Source organism: Panthera onca, chromosome A2, assembly GCF_046562875.1.
Source record: "Panthera onca isolate mPanOnc1 chromosome A2, mPanOnc1 haplotype 2, whole genome shotgun sequence".
Lineage (NCBI taxonomy): Eukaryota > Metazoa > Chordata > Mammalia > Carnivora > Felidae > Panthera > Panthera onca.
Genome location: NC_138340.1, coordinates 111,561,989 through 111,588,283, shown reverse-complemented (window position 1 = coordinate 111,588,283; position 26,295 = coordinate 111,561,989). Strand labels below are relative to the sequence as shown.

Below are 26,295 nucleotides of genomic sequence, written 5' to 3'. Positions count from 1 at the left end.
GACATTAAGGTAACATGTATGAAGGTTAAGTGTATTTTTGTTCCCCCCCTCCCCACAGGAAGGCACAACTTCATGGTTAACTCAATTCAAGGTGACTTCAAATAGGCAATGCCTTCATTAACACATGTCAAAGATCTAGAAAATTCAGTAGCATTCCTTCACCTCAGTGGTGTCAGAGTTAAAAGAACACATCAGGCCAAACAACTGTTAATCTGAAAAATATAAATAAAATAAAATAAAATAAAATAAAATAAAATAAAATAAAATAAAATAAAATAAAAAAATAAATGAAAGAAAGAAAGAAAGAATCAAAGAAAGAAAGAAAGACTCAAAGCTCCTAAGTAATTGGGAAAATTATGGGTAATCTTTAGCTTTTCTATAGGAAGGAGGGATGAAAGGTAAAAAGAATGGATGGGATGGAGGAAATAAAAAAAGAGAACCAAGTTCTTGATAGATTTGGAACAAAGTAAGACCATCCTCTATGGAGCATATGCTTGAAGTGACTATCATTAGAGCAAGGGATGTAGGAGGCAGATGGAAGACCTCATCCTCAAATACAGTTGCAAATCTCCCATGTGTGAGAACACACAGAGGGAGGTTAGGGAAATAGGGTTATTTTTCTCAAGAAATGTGACATAAAACATTGCACCATTACATACAGTTTGTGAAGATCCTTTGGCATTTGGACTTTGAGAGACAGCATGGTTTATTCCATTGAACAAAGCCTCACCCCAGTTCCTCCATCTTGAACTCTCTTACGAGTTAAGAGTTGAACCATGTGTTAAAAGCCAAAAAAACAACAAAACAAAACAAAACAACCCCCCCCCCCCCGCAATAGGTCAAGAACTGCTATCTGTTCATACCCAAAAGCAAATCCTGTAAGCAATTTAAGACTGACAAAAATTATGCAATAAAAAAAAAACTGATCAGAATGTCAGGAATGAGTATTTCTTAGGTTTTGCCCAAAATTTTGCTAGCTGTTGTAGCATCCATAATTAACAGTATCTAATGCTGTACTGGATGTTACTAGTTTAAACTTTGGGCGTGGGAGTGGGTCACTCAGCATATTAAAAGTATGCTGGAAGCAGTTTCTTCCAATCATGGTTTTACTGTAACTTTAGAATCACAACGGTTATGTTTAAGGAATCTTTAATGCCCTTTCAAGTCCATCCAAAGAACAAGTGAAGCTGCTGTTCAGAATTTTGTGCCCAGTGTTTATGTTACATCGAATCTGTGCCACCCAGGCAGCAGACAAGACATGTCTGAGGGTGCTGGGTGGGGGGATACACAATGATGTCACACACAGGAAATATAGTGGGGGAGGGTGTGCTTGGCACTTCACAAGGCTGGCTCCTCTTCCATAGGCTCACCAGCAGTTCTGTAAAAATAAACAGGCAATCAGAATACGGCATAAGAGTACACAATGACATTGTAGATTTTCATGCATAATCAAAGCTGATTTTTCAGCTCTCTCTAATGTTTATTTGTGTTATTCAGTTATCCATAAATAGAGTTTCTTTCCTAGGAAGTATAAACAAATGTCAAGTGGAAAAACATTTTAGATCCAAGCAATCATTGGAAATGTTCCTGTTTATATTAAAACATGTCAAAATATTTTATAAGTCTAGATTCTGAAATGTACATGTTTTGTGTCTAGTACAGTCCAATAATTTATTGAAAAAATTAACTACAATATTTTATTTTAGGAGCAATCACAATGATTTCCTATGGAACCAGTTTGCTAACGAGAGCAAAGGACCCATCTAGCTTCTGGAGGAGACTCACCAGGGCTCTAGTTTTTGCTTCTGTTCTTTCATAACTGGATTGGCTGCCTGCCGGAGGAATTTCAAATCAAATTCTGAATTTGATTAGTAAATTGCTGCTACAGACCCAACATTTTTACAAGAAATGCTCTATGGAAGTGTGTAAATAGTTTTTATTCGGCATCATCTGTGGGGTGTTCTGCTCAGGCAAAACCAAAACTAATTGCTTGGAAATTTATACTTGATATTTAAACTTAATTTAGTAACACTCTGAGGGTGTTTTAAGGCAAACTTTTAGAATGATTTTTAATTTAGTCAAAAGGACAGATTGTAGGAGAAATCCAAATACATGAGGTAGTTGGATGGTTGAGGAAGACTACTGGGATTTGAGATGCCGAGAGAAGTGAGTTTGAGTCTGAGCTCTGCGATTTGCTAATGTTGTAACTGCTAATGTTGCACTTCCATGAAGCAGTGGCTTCAGGTTCAAAACCAGAGGGAAAAAATGCTCCTTACAGAATTAGGTAAGGTTAAAAAAAGATACAAATTTGACTTGTAAACAATAAACACTATGAGACATTAGTTATTTAATACTTTGGATCTGTCCCTTTGTCATCTAACATATGCATACAATTGTGTGAATGGCTCAGAGATACAGAGTTATGCCTATGCTACCACAGGAAACTATGGAAATAATATTTGGATGATGGTTCTCTTTGGATGGTGCAGTAATAGGTGGTTTTCATTTTTTTCATATAGTTTATACTTGCCATGATTCTATGAGTTACTTTCATAATGGAAAAAAAAAATGCTATGTTTAAAACAAAGCTGCTCCTGAAGACAAATGAACTATTTAGCCATGTTGTTTTATACATTTATAAGGAAAATAAATCAAGATTTCTATGCATCTATAAATAAAGTAGTTGCCATTAAAATTTTTTTTTAGCGTTTATTTTTGAGAGACAGAGAGAGAGAGAGAGAGAGAGAGAGAGAGAGAGAGAGACAGAGTGCGAGCAGGAGAGGGGCAGAGAGAGGGAGACATAGAATTGAAGCAGACTCCAGGCTCCGCTGTCAACACAGAGCCCGGCACGGGGCTCCAGTTCATGAACCGAGAGATCGTGACCTGAGCTAAAGTCGGACACTTAACCGACTGAGCCACCCAGGTGCCCCAAGTAGTTGCCATTTTAACTTAGTGTTTTTATAATATCAATGAGATGGTAATAAAAAGGATTTTAATGCATCCTCTAAAGCATGAGAAATATACGATATTCATTATTTGACATTTCCTAAAGGGGTGCCAAATCAGTCCACGTGAGTACTAAAAAAAAAAAAATCATTTCTTAGGAAGTTATAGCCTGTCCAAGATTATACTGGATAAGGAGGTTGTGAGAAAGCATTTAGCATTGTTATATAAGATCAAAAAAAACTGTTTAAATGAGTCATACTCTATCAAAATCTTTCCAAACTAAAATTATCAGTATGCTGAGAAGAAAACTCTAATGGAAACTGAGTTTTCCTATTTTTTTTTTTTTAGCTTTATTGAGATCCAACTGACGTACAACATTGTATAAGTTTAAGGTGTAGAATGTGATGACTCGATACACAAATATATTGCAAAATGTTTACCACAAACACACATCTTTCACTTCATGTAAGTACCATCTGGTTGTTGTTATGGTAAGAACATTCAAGATTTAATCTCATAGCAACTTTCACGCATACATTACTGTTAATTATAGTCACCTTGCCTTACATTACATCCTTGGAATTGATTCATCTTATAAATGAAAGTGTGTACCCTTTGACCAACATTGTCCCATTTCCCCCAACTCCCAGCCCCTGGTAACTAACAATGTATTCTCTGTTTCTATCAGTTCAACGTGGACTTTTTCCAGTTTTACTGAGAAATAATTGATATATATAATTGAATAAGTTTAAGGTGTACAGTATGATGGTTTGGCTTACATATATTGTGAAATGATTATCATAATAGGTTTAGTTAACATCCATCATCTGGGGTGCCTGGGTGGCTCAGTTGGTTGAGTGTCCGACTTCAGCTCAGGTCATGATCTCACAGTTCATGGGTTCAAGTCCCGCATCGGGCTCTGTGTTGACAGCTCGGAGCCTGGAGCCTGCTTCGGATTCTGTGTCTCCCTCTCTTTCTGTCTCTCCCCTACTCTTGCTCTTTCTCTGTCTCAAAAATAAACATTAAAAAAAAAAAGAATCCATCATCTTATATACATACTGAGTTCAATAGGTTTAGATTTCACATATAGGTAAGATCATACAAATGAGTATTTATCTTTGTCTGCCTTATGTCACTTAGCCTAATGCCCTCAGGTTCACTCATGTTGAATCTCTTTTATGGCTGAATAATATTCCATTGGAAGTTTATACCACATTTTCTTTATCCATTCATCCATCAATGGAGACAGGTGTTAGGTTGTTTCCTTGTCTTGGCTGTAGTGAGCAATGCTGCAATGAACATGAGAGTGCAGATATTTCTTCAGGATACTGATTTTGTTTCCTCTGGATTATATACCCCGTAGTGAGGTTGCTGCATCACATGGTAGTTCTATTTTTAATTTATTGAGCAATCTCCATCACTAACATTTATTATCTCTTGTCTTTCTCATGCTAGCCATTTTAACTGATGTAAAATGGTATCTCATTGTGGTTTTGATTTGCATTTCCCTAATGATTAATGATGTTGAACATCTTTTCATATACCTGCTGGCCATCTGTATGTTTTCTTTAGAAAAATATCTGTTCTGGTCCTTTGTCCATTTTTTAATCAAATTATTACTTTTTGCCATTGAATTGTATGAGTTCCATATATATTTTGAATATCAACCCCTTATATATGTATCATGATTTGCAAATATACCATATATCACATATATACATGTGTTTGCAAATATTTTCTATATCATAGGTTGCCTTTTCATTTTGTTGATTGTTTCTTTTGCTGTGCAAAACTTTTAGGTTGATGTAGTTACACATGTTTATATTTTTGCTTTTGTTGCTTTTTCTTCTTTTTGTCATATCCAAAAAATTCATTGCAAAAGACCAAAGAAGCTTTTTTCCTTATTTTTTTTCTAAACTATAACTATGTTTATAGTTTCAGGTCTTCATGTAAGTCTTTAATCCACTTCAAGTTAATTTTTGTGAGTGGTGTACGATAGGGTCCAATTTCATTCTTTTTCATGGGAATGTCCAGTTTTCTCAATACCATTTACTGAAGAGATTACTTCCCCTTTGAATATTCTTGGCTCCCTTGGTAATATTAGTTGACTGTATATGTGAGGGTTTATTTCTGGGCTGTCAGTTCTGTTTCATTGGTTTATGTTTGCTTTTATGACAGTGCCATACTGTTTTGACTACTACAGCTTTGAACAGTTTTAACTCAGGATATGTGATGCTTCCAGCTTTGTTCTTTCTCAAGATTGTTTTGGCTATACAGGGTCTTTTGTCATTCCATATGAATTTGAGGATTTTTTTTCTTCTATTTTTGTGGAAAATGCCATTGGAATTCTGATAGGAATTTCATTGACTCTATAGATGACTTTGGTGTATGGACACTTCCAAACAGTTAAATCTTCTTTGTGTCATTTTCAGTTTCTTTCATCAGAGTCTTCTTTTTGGTATATAGATCTTATTTTGTATTCTGCAACTAGCAAACAGAGATAATTTTACTTCTTCTTTTCTTGTTTGGATGCCTTTTGTATTTTTTTCTTCCCTAATTGCTCTTGGTAGGACTTCCAGTACAATGTAGAATAGGAGTGGTGAGAATAGGTACCCTTATGTAGTTTCTGATCTTAGAGGGACAGTATTCAACTTTTACTGTTGAGTATGATGTTAGCTGTGGGTCTGTCATATGGCCTTTATTATGTTGAGGTATGTTCCTTCTATACCTAATTTGTTGAGAGTTTTCATTATGAAAGGATGTTAAATGTTGTCAGTTGTTTTCCCTGCACTTATTGAGAGAATCATATGATTTCTACCCTCCATTCTATTAATGTGGTGTATCATGGTGATTGATTTGCATTTGTTGAACCATCCTAGGGATAAATTCCACTTGATGATGTTGTATTATCTTTTAAATGTGTAGTTGAAATTACTTGGTATTTTGTTGAGGATTTTCACATCAATGTTCATCAGGGGTGTTGGCCTATAATTTTCCTTTTTTGTAGAATCCTTGTAGTATCTGACTGTGATATTGAGGCAATATGGACTATATTAAGAGAAGTTTGAGAGTATTCTCTTCTTTTCGATTTTTTTGGACAAGTTTGAGAACTGCTGTTAATTCTTCTTTAAAGGTTTAGAAGAATTCACCAGTGAAACCATCTGGGACTGGAATTTTGTTTGAGAGGTTTTTGATTACTGATCCAATCTCCTTACTCATTATTGGTCTGTTCAGATTTTCTATTTCTTCATGATTCAGTGTTGGTATATTGTATATTGCTAGGAATTTATTAATTTCTTGTAGGTTATCCAATTTGTTGGCATATAACTGTTCATAGTAGTTTCTTATGCCACTTGTATTTATATGGTATTAGTTGTATCCCCTTTCATTAATAATTTTATTATTTGAGTCTTCTTTCTTGGTAAGTCTAGCTAAAGGTTTGTCAACCTTTTTAGTTTTCAAAGAATCAACTCTTAAGTTTGTTGATCTTTCCTATTGTTTTTCTATTCTCTATTTCATTTATTTCTGCTGTGATTTTTGTTATGTACTTTCTTCTAGCAACTTTGGGCTTAGTTTGTTTTTTTTCTAGAAGTTCCTTAAGATGTAAACTTGGGTGTTTTGAGATTATTTATTTATTGAGGCATTTACTGTTGCAAATTTGCCTCTTAACACTGCTTTTCATTTATCCCATAAGTTTTGGTATATTCTGTTTCCATTTTTGTTTGCTTCAAGATATTTATTTCAAGACATTTTTTGATTTTCTTTTGATTTCATACTTGATCAATTAGTTCAAGAGTGTGTTAAAATTTCCATATATTTGTGAATTTTCCAGTTTTCCCCCTGCAATTGGTTCGGAGTTTCATACCATTGTGGTCAGAAAACATACTTGGTATAATTTCAGTCTTGAAATTTGCTAAGACTTGTATTGTGACATAACATTTGATTTGTCCTGGAGAATGATCCTTGTTCACTTGAGCAAAAATGTATATTTTCCTGCTGTTGGATGAAATGTTCTGTTTATGTTTGTTAGATCCATTTGCTGTAAAGTGTAGCTCAAGTCCAATATTTTCTTACTGATTTTCTCTCTGAATGATGTAACCATTGTAGAAAGTGGAGTACTGAAGTCACCTACTATTATTGTATTGTTGTATATTACTCCCTTCAGATCCATTAGTATTTGCTCAATTTATTTAGGTGTTACAATGTTGGTGGCATGTATATTTATAATTGTATCCTCTTGATAAGCTGACCTACTTATCAACATATAATGACCTTTGCCTCTTATTACAGTTTTAGACTCAAAATTTATTTTTTGTTACATACATATTGCTACTCCTGCTCTATTCTGTGTTTCCATTTGCATGAAGTGTCTTTTCCATTCTTTGACTCTGAGCCTATGTTTGTCCTTAAAGCTAAAGTAGTCTTTTATAGGCAGTATGTAGATGGAATTGTTTGTTTGTTTAAATTCACTTAGCCATGCTACGCCTTTTGATTGAAGAATCTAATCCATTTACATTTAAAATAATTGTTGATAACTAAGAACTTACCGTTTTGTTAATTGCTTTCTAGCTGTTTTGTAGTCCCTTTGTTCCTTTCTTCCTTTCTTGATGTCTTCACTTTGAATTGATATTTCTTCTTAGTGGTATACTTTGATTCCATTCTCTTTATCTCATGTGTACCTACTATAGCTTTTTGTTTTGTGGTTAGTCTGAGGCCTACTTGAAACATCTTGTACATATTACAGTCTATTTAATCTGATAACAACTTAACTTTGCTCACATGCAAAATTCTACCCTTTTACTCCTCCTCCCTACATTTTATGCTTTTTATGTCACACTTTACATCTTTTTATACTATGTATCTGTTAAGAAATTATTGTACCTATAGCTATTTTTAATACTTTGGCCCTTTAACTCTTACACTAGAGTTAAGTGGTTAATACAACATCATATTACAGTATTAGAACATTCTGATTCTGACTGTATTCTTACCTTTACTAGTATACAGAATATTTTCATGTTTTCAAGTTATTCAGTGTCATTCTTTCTCTTCAGCTTATAAGAACTACTTTCAGCATTTCTTCTAAGGCAGGTGTTGTGTGATGAATTTACTCAGCCTCTGTTTGTTTGGAAAAAAATTTATCTCACCTTCATTTCTGAAGGACCACTCTGCTAAATAAACTATCCTGGTTGACAGTTTTTTATTTTCAGCATTTGAATATATTACCCCACTCTTTCCTGGCTTACAAGGTTTTTGCTGAGAAAACCACTGATATCTTTACTGAAGTTCCCTAGTATAATTTTTTTTTCTTGATACTTTTAAATTTCTCTTTGTCTTTGATTTAGAGTTTTATTATAATGTGTCTTACAGAAGGTCTTTTTTTTTTTTTTTGGTTTTGTTTTGTTTTGTGGCGAGAGAGAGACAGAGACAGAGAGAGAGAGAGCGCACACACATGAGTGGGGGAGAGGGGGAGAAAGAGATGGAGAAAGAGAATCTCACTACCACGAGATCATGATCAGAGCTGAAATCAGTTGGACACTTAACTGACTGAGCCACTCAGGCACCCCCAAGAATATAATTTTGTATTGGAATTTTGAGCTGACCTATTAGTCTCATGAACCCAGGTATCTAAATCTTTCCTCAGGTTTGGGAAGGTCAGCCATTACTACTTTGTATTTTTTAAGTTTATTAATTTTGAGGGTGGAAGGGGCAGGAGAGAGGGATAGAGATAATCCCAAGTAGGCTCCACAATGTCAGTGCAGAGCCTGACGTGGGGTTTGATCCCACAAACCACGAGATCACGACCTGAGCAGAAACTGATTTGGACTCTCAACTGAATGAACCACCCAGGCACCTTAAGCCATTATTACTTTAAAAAAGCTTTCTGTCACCTTCTTCTACTGAGATTCCAATAATTCATAATCACTCCTGTGATTACAAGGCCTTCCCAGGGGCATAGCAGTGGAGGCCAATGCTGGGATTCAGGTTAGGGGGGTGCAAGTACACAGCTGAAGGGGTTAGATGCAGTTGAGCCCAGTGGTTCAAATCACTGGGTTTGAGTCAGGTTTAGATGTGGGCCTACATGAAACTTTGTGGGCCTTGACTTTTGGAGTATGCTCCTGTGGCTGCAAGGTCTCACCATAGGTATAAACTGGCAGTTGAAGCTAGTGAGTTGGCCAGGAGTGTGCAGGTACAGAGTTGGAGGCCCTAGCTGCACCTGGGCTCAAGAGTTCAGGCCAGAGACAGAAGATAGGGCTGAATCCTGTTCTCTGCCAGTTGTGGGGGCCATGACTGTCAGAATGGACTCCCATGGCTGCAGGGTCTTGCTATGGGTGCACAAATGGCAGTGGAGGCTGGTGATGGCAGTCAGGCCAGCAGCGTGCTGGTGCACAGCTGGAGGGGCTATCCCTGAGTCTGTGCATGGTGGTGGATCAATGGCAGGGGTCCAGGTTGGTGTCTTGCACTGGTGCAGCCACAGAAGCTGGGGCTGGCTGCCAGTATAAATCCCAGGCTGCAGAGGCATGGGGGCCAGAGGGAAGAAATGAGGAGAGACCTGGGAAACTAGATAACATGAACATGAAAACCTCTCAGGTAAAAACCTGGTGTAAAATCTCCAGGGGGTCTGAAGGAGCTGTTTTGGACATTGGTTTCTTCAGCAGTAAAAGCTACTGGGTTCCCTGCAGAGCATGTCACTGGGAACCACGATCACTCCCATTGCATTTCTGATACTGGTTGTGCCCACACTTCTTCCTTGTTCCAGGCCATCTCTATATGTCTCAGCTTTGCCAGTTCTCTGGGTGGGGTGAAACTGAAGTAGGTCCTTTCTGCAGTGTCCCAAAAGGGTGGGGATGCTGGTCACTCATCCCACTCTCCTCTTCCCAGCAAGGGGAACTCTTTCTAGCTGAGGCCCTCCTGGTGCTGAGTAGTGTCAGTCTGGAGAATGGATGACTCAGGCAAAATGAAGCTGTTCTTCATTCCCTTTTTATGTGGTTATTCTCAGGTTTTCTGTTCCACTGTTCTGCTAAAGTTTGTGAGTAGACTGCTAAGCTCTCCCAGAGCTGTTTTTGTTCGTGGACGGGTATCCAATTATTGATCTTTGTTGGGGGAAAAAAGCTCAGGTCTCTGCTCTCCCATAATAGTGACATCATTCCCCCAACCTGAATTTTCCTATTTCTAACCCAAATCTACAATAAGATGATCTTTCCCCCCATACCCAGGACTCAATTATGGCTGGAATTTCAGAGACAATAGTATAGAGAGAAAACATTCCATGGGTCACAGATGTAAGTAACACATATTTATTCTTTGTGGATGATCTGTGCATTCTTCAGATACATACATGTCCAGCCTAAACTCTGAGGACATGAACAGATGCTTCTCTTTCCTCCCTTCAAAATCATTTCATGCTTTGGGACACCTGGGTGGCTCAGTCAGTTGAATGTCCAACTCTTGATTTCGGCTCAGGTCCATGATCCCAGAGTTGTGGGATCAAGCCCCATGTCTAGCTCTGCACCAAGTGTGAGTCCTGCTTAAGATTCTCTCTCCCTCTCTCTCTCCCTCTCTCTGTCTCCTCGACTCATGCACTTTCTCTCTAAAGTAAAAAAAAAAAAAAATTATTTCATACTAACCACTTTTTTGAAAATAGTCCACTTACTAATCCCCACCTTCTACTGAATCAAATATGCATCCACATAACTAACCAATTCTCTCTGTGTCTTGCTGCACAGAGATAGTGTTAGTAGCATAGAAAGTTGTAGAATCTCCTGGATTTCAAGGCAAATGATCTGTGCTTAAGTCCCAGCTCTACCACTTTCTAAAATTTAACTTTGAGCAAGTCAACATTTGTGGAGTCTCAATTTTCTCTTTAAAACTGAAATATTCCTTGACTTGCCCTCAGGGATGTAATTTAAGAGAACATGCTTTATACACTGTAAAGTGTTGAACAATTACAGAAAAACTGTATTATTTACATCTGCCACTCTGATAATTTATAGTATTTCCCTTTTCACATACATAGCTTTCAGTGGAGGTGGTATTGTCTTTATTTAATTCCTATCCCCTAGATATCTGTTTTATAGTCTACATATTTCGTTAAAAGGATTTTTTAAAAAGAAATCATCTTTGTGAAACACTTAGAAAATGAACTTGGTGAGGAATGACCTTTTAACGTATTTTTAAACAAATTTTTTTTAAACGTTTATTTATTTTTGAGACAGAGAGAGACACAGCATGAACGGGGGAGGGTCAGAGAGAGAGGAAAACATAGAATCCGAAGCAGGCTCCAGGCTCTGAGCTGTCAGCACAGAGCCCGACGCGGGGCTCGAACTCACAGACTGCGAGATCATGACCTGAGCCGAAGTCGGACACTTAACTGACTGAGCCACCCAGGCGCCCCATTAATGTATTTTTTTTTTTTTTTGTGAAACAGTGAGAAGCAATGCTCTGGAAATGTGGGGGCTCCCCACTTCCGTAATCAATGTACATATACACCAAGCTTACCTTGATTAGCAAAAATACAGTTGTGGAAAGAGATAGGGAAAGGGAAGAGATGCAATCTTTACATTTTTAAATTTAATTCCATTTGTAAGTAGGTAAGATGCAGACACAGTAAGGTCAACAATACGTATAAAATAAAACCTCCAAAGATAAATTTTAGTACAATAGTTTGGCTAATTGGAAGACATAAACTTCTACTCTAGCAAGCCAACTTAACAGTGAACACTGATGATTCTCTGTCAATAAAGGGTGAAGATTACATATATTTAAGAGAAGGATCTGTTCAGTCCAGCAATCACAGGTTAAAATAACTTACAAAAATATAAAGCAGAAAGTAAACAATTTAACTTGAGAAAATACATAGCATAAATTTAAATTCTTGTATTTGCCTTACATTCTTGTACATTTCCCAAAATGTATTTCATTTCCTATGATTTTTAAAACAGTATTTCTTTGTTTATATGAATAATGTCATTTAGTAATAAGTGTTTTCTCTTGTTTCATTGACTTGTTTGAATCCCATTATTATCTTACTTTTTTCTTCCTCCTTCAAGGCAGACAATCTAATGCCTGTTATGTACATTATTTTGTTTGTAGGGTACTCTTCAGAGCTATATATTATTGTTTTGTGAGCATATATTTTTATTTTATGTAATTAATATATATTTATATATTTACATATTATTTATAAACTAACATATTTATATATATTATATATAATATGTATATTATATATATAATTTCTGTTGCTTAATTTTCTCACTTAGTTCTGCATTTACTAGATCTATCCATGTAGTTATGTTTATCTAGTCTGTCACTGCCAAGTACTACATGGTATCTCCATGATCGATCGATCTATCTATCTATCTATCTATCTATCTATCTATCTATATCTGCCGCATTTTAACTATTTCATTCTCCCAATAATGGACCCCAGGTTTGACTCCCTCTGTCTACCCACCATGAATAAAACTGTAGTGAACTTCCTACTATATATATGCTTTAATGACTTTAGACAAGACCATCTTCAGAAGCAGGATTACTAGTTAATATGCTTTGTGTATAGTAAATAGTACTAAACTGCTTTCCAGAATGGCTGCCACACTTACCTTCCCACAGCTCCCAAAGCTCCACATGTCTACTAATTCTGGCACTCCACAGTTTACTGAATCTCTCACTGATTCAAATTATAATTACTGCATGTCTATTATGCACCCTGGCTCTGTTCTAGGTACTACAAGTATTGAGGAGACAGAAAATAGAACAGGGGTACCTGACCTAATTTGGGGATTGATGGTCAGTGAATATTCTCCAAGAAGAGGAAGTGATATTTGATCTGAATTTTTTGGATAAGTGGAAGAAAATGGGGAGGCCAGTACATGGTCAAGTGGGAAGAAAGGGAATAAAAGTATTCCAAACAGTATGGAGTATATGTGCCAAGGGGCATGATGTGAACATGAATATAGGTCTTTGGAAAAAAATATAAAAACCACAGTAAGATACCATTACATATCCGCTAGAAAGGCTAAAATTATAGACTGATTTTACAAAGTGAAGGTGAGGATATGAAGTAATTGGAGTAGTCATTCATTGCTGATGGGAATGAAAGATGGCACAACCATTTTGGAGAGCAGTTTGGAAGTGTATTACAAACACATGACTTTCCTACACCTTGGCGATTCTATTCCTAGGTATATATCAAAGAAAATTGAGTGCTGTGTTCACAAAATAAAAACTTGTACAAAAATTTCATAGAGACTTAGGTTCCTCAAAAAATTAAAAATATAATTACCATATGATCCAGCAATTCCAGTTCTGGGTATATATCCAAAAGAATTGAAAACAGGATCTTGAAGAGATAATTGCATACCATATTCATTGAAGCATTATTCGCAGTGTCCAAGAGGTGGAGGCAACCTAAATGTCCATTAATAGACGAATGATAAAGACAATGTGGCATATGCCTACAATGGAATGTTATTCAGCACTAAAAAGGATAGAACCTAATCATATACTACAATATGGATGAACCTTGAGGACATTTTGCTAAGTGAGGTAAGCCAGTCACAAAAGGCAAATACTGCATATTCCACTTATATGAGGTATCAAAAGCAGTTGAATTGTTAGAAACAGAAAGTAAAATAGTGGTTGCCAGGAGCTGGAGAATAGGGAAAAGAGAAATTGCTGTTTAATAGGTATAGACCTTTAGTTCTGCAAGATGAAAAAATTCTAGAGATATGTTGCACAATAATGGGCATACAGTTAACACTACTGTACACTTAAAATGGCTCAGAAGGAAAATGTTATGTTACATGCTTTTTACCACAATAATAAATTTTCATAGCTTTATTCATAACAGCCCTAAATGGCAGAGGACCTGAGTAGACATTTTTCTAAAGAAGACACACAGATGGTTGACAGGACATGACAAGGTGCTAAACGCCCACTAATCATCAGGTAAATGCAAATCAAAACCACAATGAGATACCATCTCATACATGTTAGAATGGCTATTATCAAAAAGACAACATAAAACAAATGATGGCAAGGATGAGGGGAAAAGAGAACCCTTATGCACTGATGGTGGGATTGTACATTGGTGCAGCCACTATGAAAACATTTTATGGGAGTTCCTCAAAAAATTAAAAATAGAACTGCTATATTATGATCCAGCAATTCCACTTCTGGGTATTTATCAAAGGAAATGAGAAACTAACTTGAAAAGATATATTCAGCCCCATACTCACTGCGGTATGATTTAAAATAGCCAAGACATAAAAGCGACCTAAGTATTTATTAGTGGATGAATGGATAAAGAAAATGTGGCACAACGGAGTATTATTCAGCCATAAAAAAGAAGAAAATCTTGGCATTTGTGACAACTTGGATGGACCTTGAGGACATTATGTTAAGTGAAATAAATCAGACAGAGAAAGCAAATACTATATGATCTCACTTACCTGTGGAATCTATAAAACCTCTGAACTTACACATACAGAGAGCAGACTGGTAGTTGCCAGAGATGAGGGTAGGGGTAAGAGGAAGGTAAAATGGGTAAAAGTGGTCTAAAGGTACAAACTTCCAATTATAAAATAAATAAGTCCTGGGGATGTAAGGTACCTCAGAGTGACTATAATTAATATCACTGTGGTTTTTTGTTTGAAAAATGTTAAGAGAATACATTTTAAGAGTTCTCATGACAAGAAAAAAATTATAACTATGTGTGCTAATGGATGTTAACTAGGGTTATTGCGGTGATTATTTCACAAAATATACATATATTAAATCATTATGTTTTATACCTAAAATATGCTACATGTCAATTATGTCTCAATAAAAACCCCCAGAAAAATAAATTAATAGCTCCAAGTAGGTAACAAGCCAAACACCCACCCACAGGATAGACAGCTTATGGTGTGTTTATACAGGAGGATACTGCAGAGTAACAAAAATGAACAAGCTACTGACTATATGGGTCTCAAAAGCATTATGCTTAGTGGAGTAAAATAAGACAGACAAAAATCTGTATGACCTACTGATTCCCTTTAAATGAAACTTAATGTTTGGCAGAACTAATCTACAGTGTTGAAACTATTTTAAAAAACCAAAAAACAAAAAACCAAAAAAAACCGAATTACCTCTGGAGGAAATGGCGTTGACTAAGAGGCACAAGGCAACTTGATGGCTGAGGAAAATGTTCTTGATCTTGTTCTGAGTGATGTTCATTTGAGTATGGAATAGGTAAAAAAAAAATCTGTGCATACTAGTATATGTAAGGTACGTTCCAGTTTGAAAAAAAAAATGAAATATCGCTTCTCGGCCTTTCGGCTAAAATCAAGTGAAAAAAAATGAAATAAGTTCACTGATCATGGAGGCTTATGAGTCCTGTTAAGAATGATAATGCTAATGGAATGGAATGGAAAGGCAATGAAGGGTTTTAAGCAGAGGCATGACAGGATTTGCTCTCCAGTTGTTTTGTTTTGTTTTGTTTTGTTTTGTTTTGTTTTGTTTTGTTTTGTTTTGTTTTGAAGAGCTCCCTGATTGCTCCATAGAAACTGGATTAGAAAGGAAGCAAAAATGGATATGGGAACTAGTAAGGAAACTACTATAAGAGTTTGGACAAGAGATGAAGGTACTTTGGACTCAGTGTTGGCAGTAGACGTTTAAAAAAGTAGATGGTTTGCTCAAGCTATTGTCTCTATCTCAAGATACCTTTCTTCTTATTTACTAGGTGAAATCCTATATATTTTCCTACCCTGGCTCAGTTGTTCTGCTCTGTGATTTGTTTCCCATTTCTTGGTCTGTGTTAGGTCTTCTCCTTTTTTTTTCTACAGCTCAATATAGCAAATTACTTGTCACTTATTATAGTTGGTTGCTCATGTCTAATCCTATGGTAGGAAGAATAATAGCCTCTAATGGTGTCTATGTTCTAATCCTGGGAAGCTGTGAATATAGTCACTTTGCATGGCAAAACTGACTTTGAAGATGTGATTAAAGTTAAGTACCTTGAGATGAAGAAATTATCTTAATTATCCTAGTGGAGCTAATCTAATCATGAGTCTTCCAAAGCAGGGAATCTTTCCCAGTTTACAAGCCAGCTTTCCCAGTTTTCTTCTTTCAGTCAGATAGAGATGTGATAAGTGAAGAAAGGTCAGCAGGATGTATATCTGCTGGTTTTGTAGGTACAGAAGGGGGTCATGAGCCAAGGAATACAGGCAGCCTCTAGAAACTGGAAAAGACAAGGATGCAGATTCTCTCTTAGATCCTCCAGGAAAGGACTCAAGCCCTGCTAACCTCTTGATTTTAGCCTAGAGACTTATCAGCCTTCTGACCTTTCTGTCATTTTAAGCCACTGATTAATTTTACAGTAATTTTTAAAGCTAGCAATAGAAAAGTAATAAAATCCGCAAGTATATGAACATTTTGGGGACTGTGAGGAAGCTCTGTGACCCTGAATCTCAACACTTTGTCCAGCACATACAGAATAATCAGATGTGTTTAAAGAATGAATGGACTGGATATTCTCTTTCCTCATTCCGCAGATTGGAGGATAATCCTGTAATCTGTCAGCATCACTCCCATGTTTGTCTCCCTCCCTAAAGACAATTCCTTTCTCCATTCAGAAAGATACTTTGCTGCCTCCTCCCTCCTTTATTATATTTATTCAGTCAATCCATCTTTATGATATGAGTACTATGGTTTCTAGTTATCTGAAAATTGACATTGTCAATTAGTCCTATACATATAAAACATATACATATAAAATACATATAAAAATACATATAAATACATATAAAATACATATAAAATAAACATTTTGAAAACTTATAAAAATATAAAAATACTAATTTTCTCACAAAACATAGTAAATCGAGAGAGACAAGAATTGCTAAGGTATCATTACAAAATGTTGCCATTTTCACAGTATTTCATCTTCTCTCTTTGGATTCATTCATTCATTAAGTATTTATTTATTACCTACAATGTATTAGGCATTGTGAAAGTCTTGAGTTAAGTCAGCTAATTACAGATTAATGAACTCAACCAATTTATTGCTTAGAGATTATTTGTCAATCCCTTGTGTTTAATGACTGTACTACTGATTTAACCTGTTAACAGTCAGCCATAGATGCCCAGGTACAGCCTCTATATTCTAATATACATCACTGGATGATGAACTATGTATTAAAGGAGGCAAAAATAAATTGTGGAAGAAGAAAAATGATGGAAAAAATAATGAAACCAATCTTTACTGAGTATTTACTATGTATTAGGTATTGTGTTAAGAAGTACTGTTTCATTTTCTCCTCAAAACCCTATGAAATTTTCCCTTCATTTTTAAATACAAGGAAAACAATGCCCAGGGAGATAAGTAACTTGCCTGAGACCACACAATTATTAAGTTGGTGCTAGGATTTGAATCTGTGCAAGCTGATTCAGACTCTATTCATCCTTTGTAGTGTTAAGAAGAAAAGAGTGAAGGAATAGAGATGAAGATGAAATGATAGGAAGCTGAAGTTATCATGTGATCTTATTTTACTTATAGTCCCATTCAAATGTGCTTCTTTTTCCTTAGGAAACACTTCTTTTAAGAATTCAGAAGGAACCCTAAAATATATAAGTGGGCACTGGGTTGAACCCTAACATGCTAAGTCAGACTTTAAACATACCCCGTGACCACATGATAGGCACCAAAAAAAACAGAGATAAAAAGATGGTCCCCAGAAAGAAGAGGAAAAAGAAGAGAAGAAGGGACAGATTATCCTTCCTTTTACCAGGAGCTTCCAAATCGTTAGCCCACTTAGCCCATTTTTCAACTAAGATTTTGTTGACACTGGATGAAAATTCAGAATAAAGTTTATATTGGAATGTTTGCTTGGTTAGATAAACAAGTACTCAAAATAATGGCATCATAGAAAAAAAGTCAGAAGCTTTAGAAGCCTTGGAGATATAATCCTAAAGAACAGAAAACAAAGTTGTGTTTCTAGGAATACTAGACATGAATGTGTCTTTAATAGTAGTCTATATTTCTATATAAATATTCAGATACAGAAAAATGTGGTTGAAAATGTCCTTGGCACTAGTGATAGGCCATTCACTATCACCAGTGATAGGGAGATGATACTTGGGATTTTCCAATTTATCGTTATACATTTTTTATACTCATGAGTAAGACAGTTATTCAAAAAACAAAATGGCTACATTTAGAATCATATATTTTCTCATACTTCTGTATTAAATAATGACTTGAAACCATCTCATGAGAAAAGTTGCTAAAATTAGAAGACTAAATAATTAAATAAGCAACCAGATTGGAATGTATTAAGAAAATCTAACATGGTTCACACTATAATCAACAGGTCAAACTGACATTTGAAAAATATAACTTTCAGGGTACCTGGGTGGCTCAGTCGGTTAAGTGTCTGACTCTTGATTTTGGCTCAAGTCTTGATCTCACAACTGTGAGATCAAGACCTGCACCCAGCTCTATGCAGATAGCATGGGCCTGCTTACAATTCTCTCTCCCCCTCTCTCTTCCCCTCCTCTGCGCATGCTCACATGCTCTCTCTCTCTAAAAAATAAATAAACATAAAAAAAAAAAAAGAAAAGAAAATGTAACTTTCAGTTTCTGTTTTGGTTTAAAAAAAGAGAAAGAGACACTCAGGAATTCTGGATTGTAAATGTGTTCCTGATAACTGAATAGTTTATCTTCCTGAAGTTTTGATTGTCAGAGAGAGATTTTTCTTGATTTTCAGCACAGCCTGAACTGGTATCCAAGAATAAACCTGAATACTGCACTGATCTTTTCAAAGTAGAAGCATTTGAAACAGATATCCAACCAATGCAAACTATAATCTTTTAAAGGTGAAGTCTAGCAAATAAGAAGAAACCTAAAATCATAGTTCTCTCTTCTAAGTGACCAGGTCTATCTATTTAAATAATCTTTGAACATATAACTGGGCCCCTTTCATTTTTTTGTCTTTTTTTTCCTGGTCTGCTATTGATTTCTTTCTCACTCGAGTCCTTTGCCACCTGAAAACTATGTTTTGAAAACTGTATTTCAGTTAATCATCTCTAAAATGAATCCCCACATATCAGCCTTTTTCTAATAATTTATTCTTCATGGTCCATCAATAAGTTGTAAAAAATGAAATAACTGTTTGCAATGTGTTGTCATCTCCCTTTTGCGCCCCCCCCCCCCCATCCAAGAAAAATGAACAAAAAATACTTACAATGGTTCTTAGCCAGGAGCATTTTATCCCTTATTCACTAGTGGTAAATGAGTCAGATATGAGTTGGCCAGGAAAAGAGCTGCTTTACCCAAAATCTTAGTACAAAATGAGTCATCTCACTCCAAACACCAATATATCCTCCAAAATAACTGGCAAGAATTTCCTATAAAAAGAATCTTGCCTTCACTCTTTTCCATTCATTTAGCATTCTGATTTTTCTAATTTTTTAATTTCCTGTGTACTTATAATATTACATTCATAACAAAGGCCCAAGAACATTTCCATCTATTTATCTAATTCTATTTATCTATTTTATCTATCTATTTATCTAATTTATCTAATTCTGAAAGTCTTCTTTCCTGTATTGAGTAGGGAGACAATTCTAATAGCATGCCCCTGAAAAGAACAAATGTGCTGTGGCTTTCAAGGGTTCTCTGTCTCTGACTCTCTCTGATGAAATTCATGCATGGTTCAATAGAAATGCAAAAGCCAATTCTAGAAGAAGTTTTCTTTTCCTCTGCTGAAAAAGTGAGTGCAGAGCCTTGGAAAATATTTCAGGCAAAACTACTTTTCTTTCCATAAGAAAAATCAATCAAAATAGATACAGTGTGTTTCATACTGGTAAACAAACATGAATCCAGGTCCCAAGCTTAAACTCTGTTTTCCCTACACATCAGAACATTCCCATTCTCATTCTCTCTCTGCTATCAGAGGAAGCTTAAAAATCACTGTGAACTCTTAAAAAAAAAATCACTGAGAACTCAAGCCAGGGTTAAGTCCCCATTGATTAACAGAAGTCAAACACATTATTTACCTGAGGATAAGCAAGCATACTTATAGAGAGAATTCATGCCAAAGTTCTGAGATTGTTTTTACTACTTGGGGCTTATAACATGGCTTATCATTCTTAATTATTCTAAGCAAAATTATTTACAATTCATTTCACTCAGGTTGGAATTTAACTTCACTTCTCTGTATTAAATGAATTCTAAAGAACAAATATATTCCTTTTATATCTAACACTAACAGATGTTAGTTTGCTCAGTTTTATAGTCCTCAGATGACAGACAACTAACTGCATTTGGCTTTGGGAATAATTGCGACACCTTTGCATTATGAACTTGGTTTGGTTCTTAGCTGGGAACTGCAGGGGGTTAGTTCATATTATCGAAGAAGTGAAATAAGTTTTCCCTTTATGCTCCAGATGCCCATATGAAGATGCCTTCTAATACAGTATTATACAACTTTTTTTTTTTTACAGGTAATCTGGTCTTAAATGGTATAGTAAGAAAAATACTTGCATAAAAATGAAATATTTTATTCAATGCATCTCCTGCTCTTCACCAAAGCAAGATGTTAAATCCATTAAACTCCGAATGTCCAGTAAAAGTAAGAAAGCTAAAACGGTTCAAATTTGCACATTCTTGGGAAAATTGCCAACTAGGTACTAGGTAGCAGGATCTGTGTAATTAATGGTGATGTTATTGACAGAGGGAATATATTTCCTTCTCAGAAGCATTTTAAAAGTGCAAGCTGGAAGAGCTTTAGTAAAGCCTCACCTGATTCGTTTTTAAATTGAGAAAATGTGACTTTGAAGCCAGCTACAGAAAGCACCAATGTTAATATATGTACATTTGTGATGGATTTGGTTCTGGCAGACTTAAAAGAAATCTTGAATGTAACACTGTCTGTATGATAGGATGATGAACACCAAAATGCACAAACCAACAAGCATTTCTCAGAAGGAGAATAAGCAAACTCAATCTTAGGTTAACCTTATTTTTCTTTTCCTGAAAGCTATACTCATATGAAGACTCAGTGGATTCAACTTCTTATCATAAGATAGAATAAAATCAGACTGAAGAGTCCACACATTCCTTTTCACACATTCCCATCTCCTTTGTAGGCCACGTGTATCTTTATCCAGTCCTTGTACCACAAGAATAGTCATATAAGGAGCTCATACATGTTTAGGTTTTCTAACTTATTGACTAGTAATACCTCCAGCTTCTGCTCTCGTTTTTTCACTTTGTTATAACAGTAATTTCAAAATGATGATAGAAAAAGAATATCTGGAAAATGAGAGATAACTAAGAAGTAAAGCCCACAAGCAGCTCTTTCCATAATGATCTGCACTAAATTACTCAACAAGGAGTGATTTTTCTCACCATGTATCTCACGCCCTCTATTTCTCTGTGAACTGCAACCACATGCTCTAGTTCTGTGTTTCCCACTAAGAATGGAATTCTTGCTGGCCTATAGTGTGTGCTGTGGCATCTGTGGCTTTGGAGAACACAGGTGGTGGAAGTGGAGGAGACAGGAGAAGGAAAGCCTGGAGAGAGGTTCACAAATGCTAATGATGAGCCTGGATGTTACTGACCTTAATGACTCCCCCATCTTGGATCCATACCTGCTGTCTTCTGAAGCAAAGGGCTGTTCTACATCTACCGTCAGGGAGGCCATGGCAGAAACGGTCTCCGTCTCCTCTTGCAACTGTGCCCCAGCCAAAGCACAGCCCCTTGGCACAGCCACCATCCTAACTGACTTCCAGTACTTGCCTAGAAAAAAAATGCATCATATTTTAATAGGAATTTTAGAGCAGTATTAATCAGACTACTTATATAGGTCCAACTCAGAGCAGTTGTTGAGTTAAAATTCTCTATGCTATACATAGCTGTAATTTGGTTTCTTAAATATTATGATTAAGTCTTTTTCTCAGTCTAAGACTGCCAAGTTGTGAAGTGCTCATAGTCCCCAGCCTGAGTCTCTCCCTTGCTTAGAGGGTAATAAAGTGAGGAATAATCCATGGTCTAATGAACTCACTATCAGACTGGCAGCTGTCTCTACAATCAAGTAAGCAAACCCTGGGCATTGTGCCCCCTGGGAAATCCTTAAGAGACTGGGAGGTAGAAGTCTCATGGAGAAACTGAATGAAATAGTAATGTTAAAAATTGCTATTGAGCCATTACCTTTTTATAAAAAAATGAGGTTAGAATATTAAAGAAAAAGAAAAGCCCCAAAATGCCAGCATGAATTGAATGGCAACTTTGCCAGAACAATCAGGTTTGTTAGTCCTGGATGTTCTTTCTTTCTTAACCCCAGGGTGTGTACTAGAACAATAATTGATTTAAAACTTTAATATATGCACTGGTTGATGTTGGCACCCTTCCTCATGTCATACGGAAGTTTCATTTTTTGAGGAGGGGAAGGGGAATGAGGAAAAGAGGAGGTCATTTCATGAAAACATGCCAGTGGGATAAATATGAAAAAGCAGAGTCAATGGCCTTCTTGCAGCCCCTAAGCTATTCTGCTTGTCTGTGTGTGTGTGTGTGTGTGTGTGTGTGTGTGTGTGTGTGTGAAATATTGAGTCATCTCAAATCAAAGCAGGAGAATATTCCTAGGTGCTGACATGACTTACCAGGTTAGAACTATCTCTGCAGCCTGACGAATTAGGAAAGAATTTGGCATGCAGAGTTTGCTTACTTCAAAAAAAAAAAAAAAACAGAAAAAAAAAAGTTCTACTAGAATAGAAAAGACAAATGGATGGGGCACCTGACTAGCTCAGTCGGTTGTGTTCAACTCCTGATTTCATCTCAGGTCACGATCCTAGGGTCATGGGATCACGCCCTGTATCAGGCTCTGTGCTGAGTGTGGAGCCTGCTTAAGATTCTCTCTCTCTCCCTCTGCCAATCTCCCCTGTTCATGCTCTCTCTAAAATAAAATTTAAAAAATAAACTAAAAATTAAAAAAAAAAAAGAAAAGGCAAATGGATGAATGCTGGATTGGGAACGAAGATAACTGGGTCCTGGACCACTTCATTTCTGCTTCTCACAACAGGGGAAAGATCTCAAATCCCTTCCAGTTCTAACATTTTTTAATCTGCCTCTCCTATCTTATTGCTTTACAAAGGAATGGATATCATGTTAGGGGAGAAGACCCAATCTCCCAATCACTTCTCATTTAGTTGTCTACTACAATGTTACTTGTTGTGATCACTTATTCTGACCAAAGTACGAGAATCATAAAGCTTTCAACTAGGACCAAATGATAGCAATTCTAACTGTGAATGAACCCACAAACTAACATTTTCTTTGAAAGCTAAGACTGTGCTAGATGTTGAGGACATAAAGATTCTTCCCTCACACCAAGAAATTTGTGGTCTAAATGACAATTCTGTGTGGAAACTGCCCATGTGATCCTGAGAGGAACTAAGTGGAATATATACTTATGATGATGGGAAAATGAGAGAAGAGTTGCCAGAAAAAACAACACTTGACTGAGTATTTGAAAGACCATCAGAAGTTAGTCAACGTTAAATAGAGGGAGGCAAGTAACCCTGGAAGAGGAAATAGTACACACAGATGTGCAGAGACTGGAATCTCATGTCTCTATGTTGTTGTTATTGTTGTTATTGTTGGCGGTGGTGGTGGTGGTGGTGGTGGCAGTGGCAGTGGTGGAGGGGATTACAAAGTCCATTGCTAGGCACAACTGGAGCATTTGGAAAAGTCTTGAGTGTGATGAAGGAGATTGTTGTTGTAGACATAGGTTAATTAACACACTGTCTTGAATAACATGTGAATGATGTTGGACTTCAACCTGTAGGTGAAAAGGGGCCATTTTAAGCAGAAGAGGCAGGGAATCAGGTTTAAGTTTTTAAAAGATCCCTCTGGACAGATCTTGGATGATGAATTGGAAGGTGATGAGAGTGGTGGCAGGAAAACCAATTTCACATCTTGGCAAAAATCCAGGTGGGAAATGATGATGTCTAAAACTAAAAGGAAGTGACAGAAAGAAATGAGGGAATGGAGTAAAGGGAGGTTTAGGAGGTAGGTAATGAAATGTATCTTGGCTTATTATTTAGGGCACCCCTACCTCTTTCAACTTTGAAAGATGACTCTGATTTGACAATTCCATTCCAAGACCCTAAGTTTTCTAGTTTACAATGTCATTATAATCTTATTCAAGTTGGAAATACCATATTCCATCTCTAAGTGCATTCAGTTGTAATGAGTTTCACAAAATATTATTTTTGATTTTTTTATTAAAAATTTTTAAATTTTTTTTAAGAGAGAGAGAGAGTGCAAGGGAAGAAGGGGCAGAGAGAAAAAGGGAGACAAAGAATCCGAAGCAGGCTCTAGGCTCTGAGCTGTTGGCACAGAGCCCGACACGGTGCTCAAACTCATGAACTGTAAGATCATGACCTGAGGGGAAGTCGAACTCTTAACCAACTGAGCCACCCAGGCACCCCAACACAAAATATTACTACTAAACATTATTTTAGCTCAGGATATTCAGAAAATTGGTGATGCTGGATGACATCCTTTCCTTTTTCTCTAGAGTGACTAATATGGGGCCTCTGACAAACAAACAACAGGTAGCAGGTGGTTTATGGGTTAAATTATGTTTTATACACTATATGAAAGAGAAACTAGCATTAATTAACTCCTAATATGTGCCAAGGAGTATGTTAGATGTTTTCACATTCCTAATTTATAATTTCATTTAATCCTCATAACTATTATGATGCAATATTAGGTAATTGTTCTAATTTTTTTGTAACATTTATTTATTTTTTAGAGACAGAGAGAGACAGAGCATGAGCAGGGGAGGGGCAGGGAGAGAAGGAGACATAGAATCCAAAGCAGGCTCCAGGCTCTGACATGGGGCTTGAACCCACAACCTGTGAGATCATGACCTGAGCCAAAGTATGACGCTTAACCGACTGAGCCACCCAGGTGCCCCTGTTGGGTAACCTTTCTAAAGTCACATGGCTAGGAAGAAGAAAAGCTGAAATCCTCATCCAGGATTGACTCCAAAATATCTCTTGCTCTGTACTCTGTTGTCCTCCTTTATTCAGTCCTCCTCTACCCTCTTTCCACTATACATAAAAATATAAAAATGGACTCAATCTATAAAAATACCAACTTAAAAGAATTATTTATATTATATAAGGATTATATACATTCTTTGCTTTACCAAAGAAATCATATTTGGTAATAACAGGTTACCCATGTTCCTCAGATATGTTACTCACTTGATGCACCTTTTATTGACTTTATGGTGTAAGTTTTTACACCAAGTGAGACAACCATGTAAGACTTGTCCTTTTTACTCTTCATTTCTCATAACCTTATACTATTGCAAACACCTGTTTACCAGCTAAGACATTGATGAAGCTATCATAAAACTGGAGATAAGGGCTCATTGAAGAGCATGAGTAAGAAGTCCATTGAAGAAGGGGCCCTGAACTAAAAGTCAAGATTTGTAGGTTGGAGACTACACACCAGTCCCAGAGAAGTCATTTGGATCACTCTGGAGCACAATTTCCACAGTTATAACGTGATAGTGGTAGAGTTGATAATGAAAGGGGTCTCCTTGCTGTAATTCTCAATGATAGTGATTCTTCTGATCTCATGTTATGTATTACACTTGGATGTTAGAATAAATTTGTTATGGAAGAAAATCTTCTCTGTGAGTCTCTAAACGCTTGAGGAGGTCAGTAAACACTTTTAGAAAATATGGCACATCTAGAATAAAGGGCTTTAATTTGTAAGCACTGTACATTTTCCCTTAAGAAGAGAATTCTTGGCCATAGACAAAACAAACATCTTTACTCCCCAAACACAATCAGGATGGAAGGTGTGAATCGTTAATCATAATTTTTCAGTAGAATGACTGACAATGATTCTTCAACATTTAGCCTTTAGGTATGTGAGTAGTAAGAAAGATTTTAAATAGCTAAGACCTTTTGGAATAAAATGTAATGTGTATAAAATATCCTGCTAAGTTAAGATTAAACGTTGGAAGTTTGGTTTTTATCCAAATGTATGAGGTTTCTGACTCAGAAATAACCCAAAACTTTGAATTCAATATGGCCTCTGGAAAGCCTATAAAAACAAAGGAAATATTCTATATTAATAATGCATTCATAGACTACTATCTCTATTTGTAAAGGAGAATAATTAAAATGGAAGTGGGTATAGCACAGACTGTGCCATATGCAGCCAATTCAAACTACAAATTTATGGGTTATATTTTCACATGATGAGTAGGTTTTTTTTTTCTTTCACAAACATGTGTGCCAGGATATCGTATCTGTTGGCACGAGAATAATACCCTT

The 26,295-nt window shown here is 36.2% G+C and overlaps 1 protein-coding gene across 20 annotated transcripts in view; it reads right to left on the bottom strand.

The window, feature by feature from the left end:
- Positions 1-302: 302 nt before the first annotated feature.
- The window catches only part of HDAC9 (histone deacetylase 9), a 930,192-nt gene continuing 904,199 nt past the window's right edge, over positions 303-26,295 (bottom strand). For 19 of the 20 annotated variants that reach the window (XM_078441509.1, XM_078441511.1, XM_078441488.1 and 16 more), the window contains one exon: positions 21,417-21,733. In XM_078441509.1, the coding sequence (XP_078297635.1) occupies positions 21,432-21,733 (302 nt within the window). In that variant the 3' untranslated portion in view covers positions 21,417-21,431. Of the gene's footprint in view, positions 1,379-21,416; positions 21,734-26,295 lie in introns of those variants that run through there. The other variant, XM_060632636.3, reaches the window with a different exon arrangement.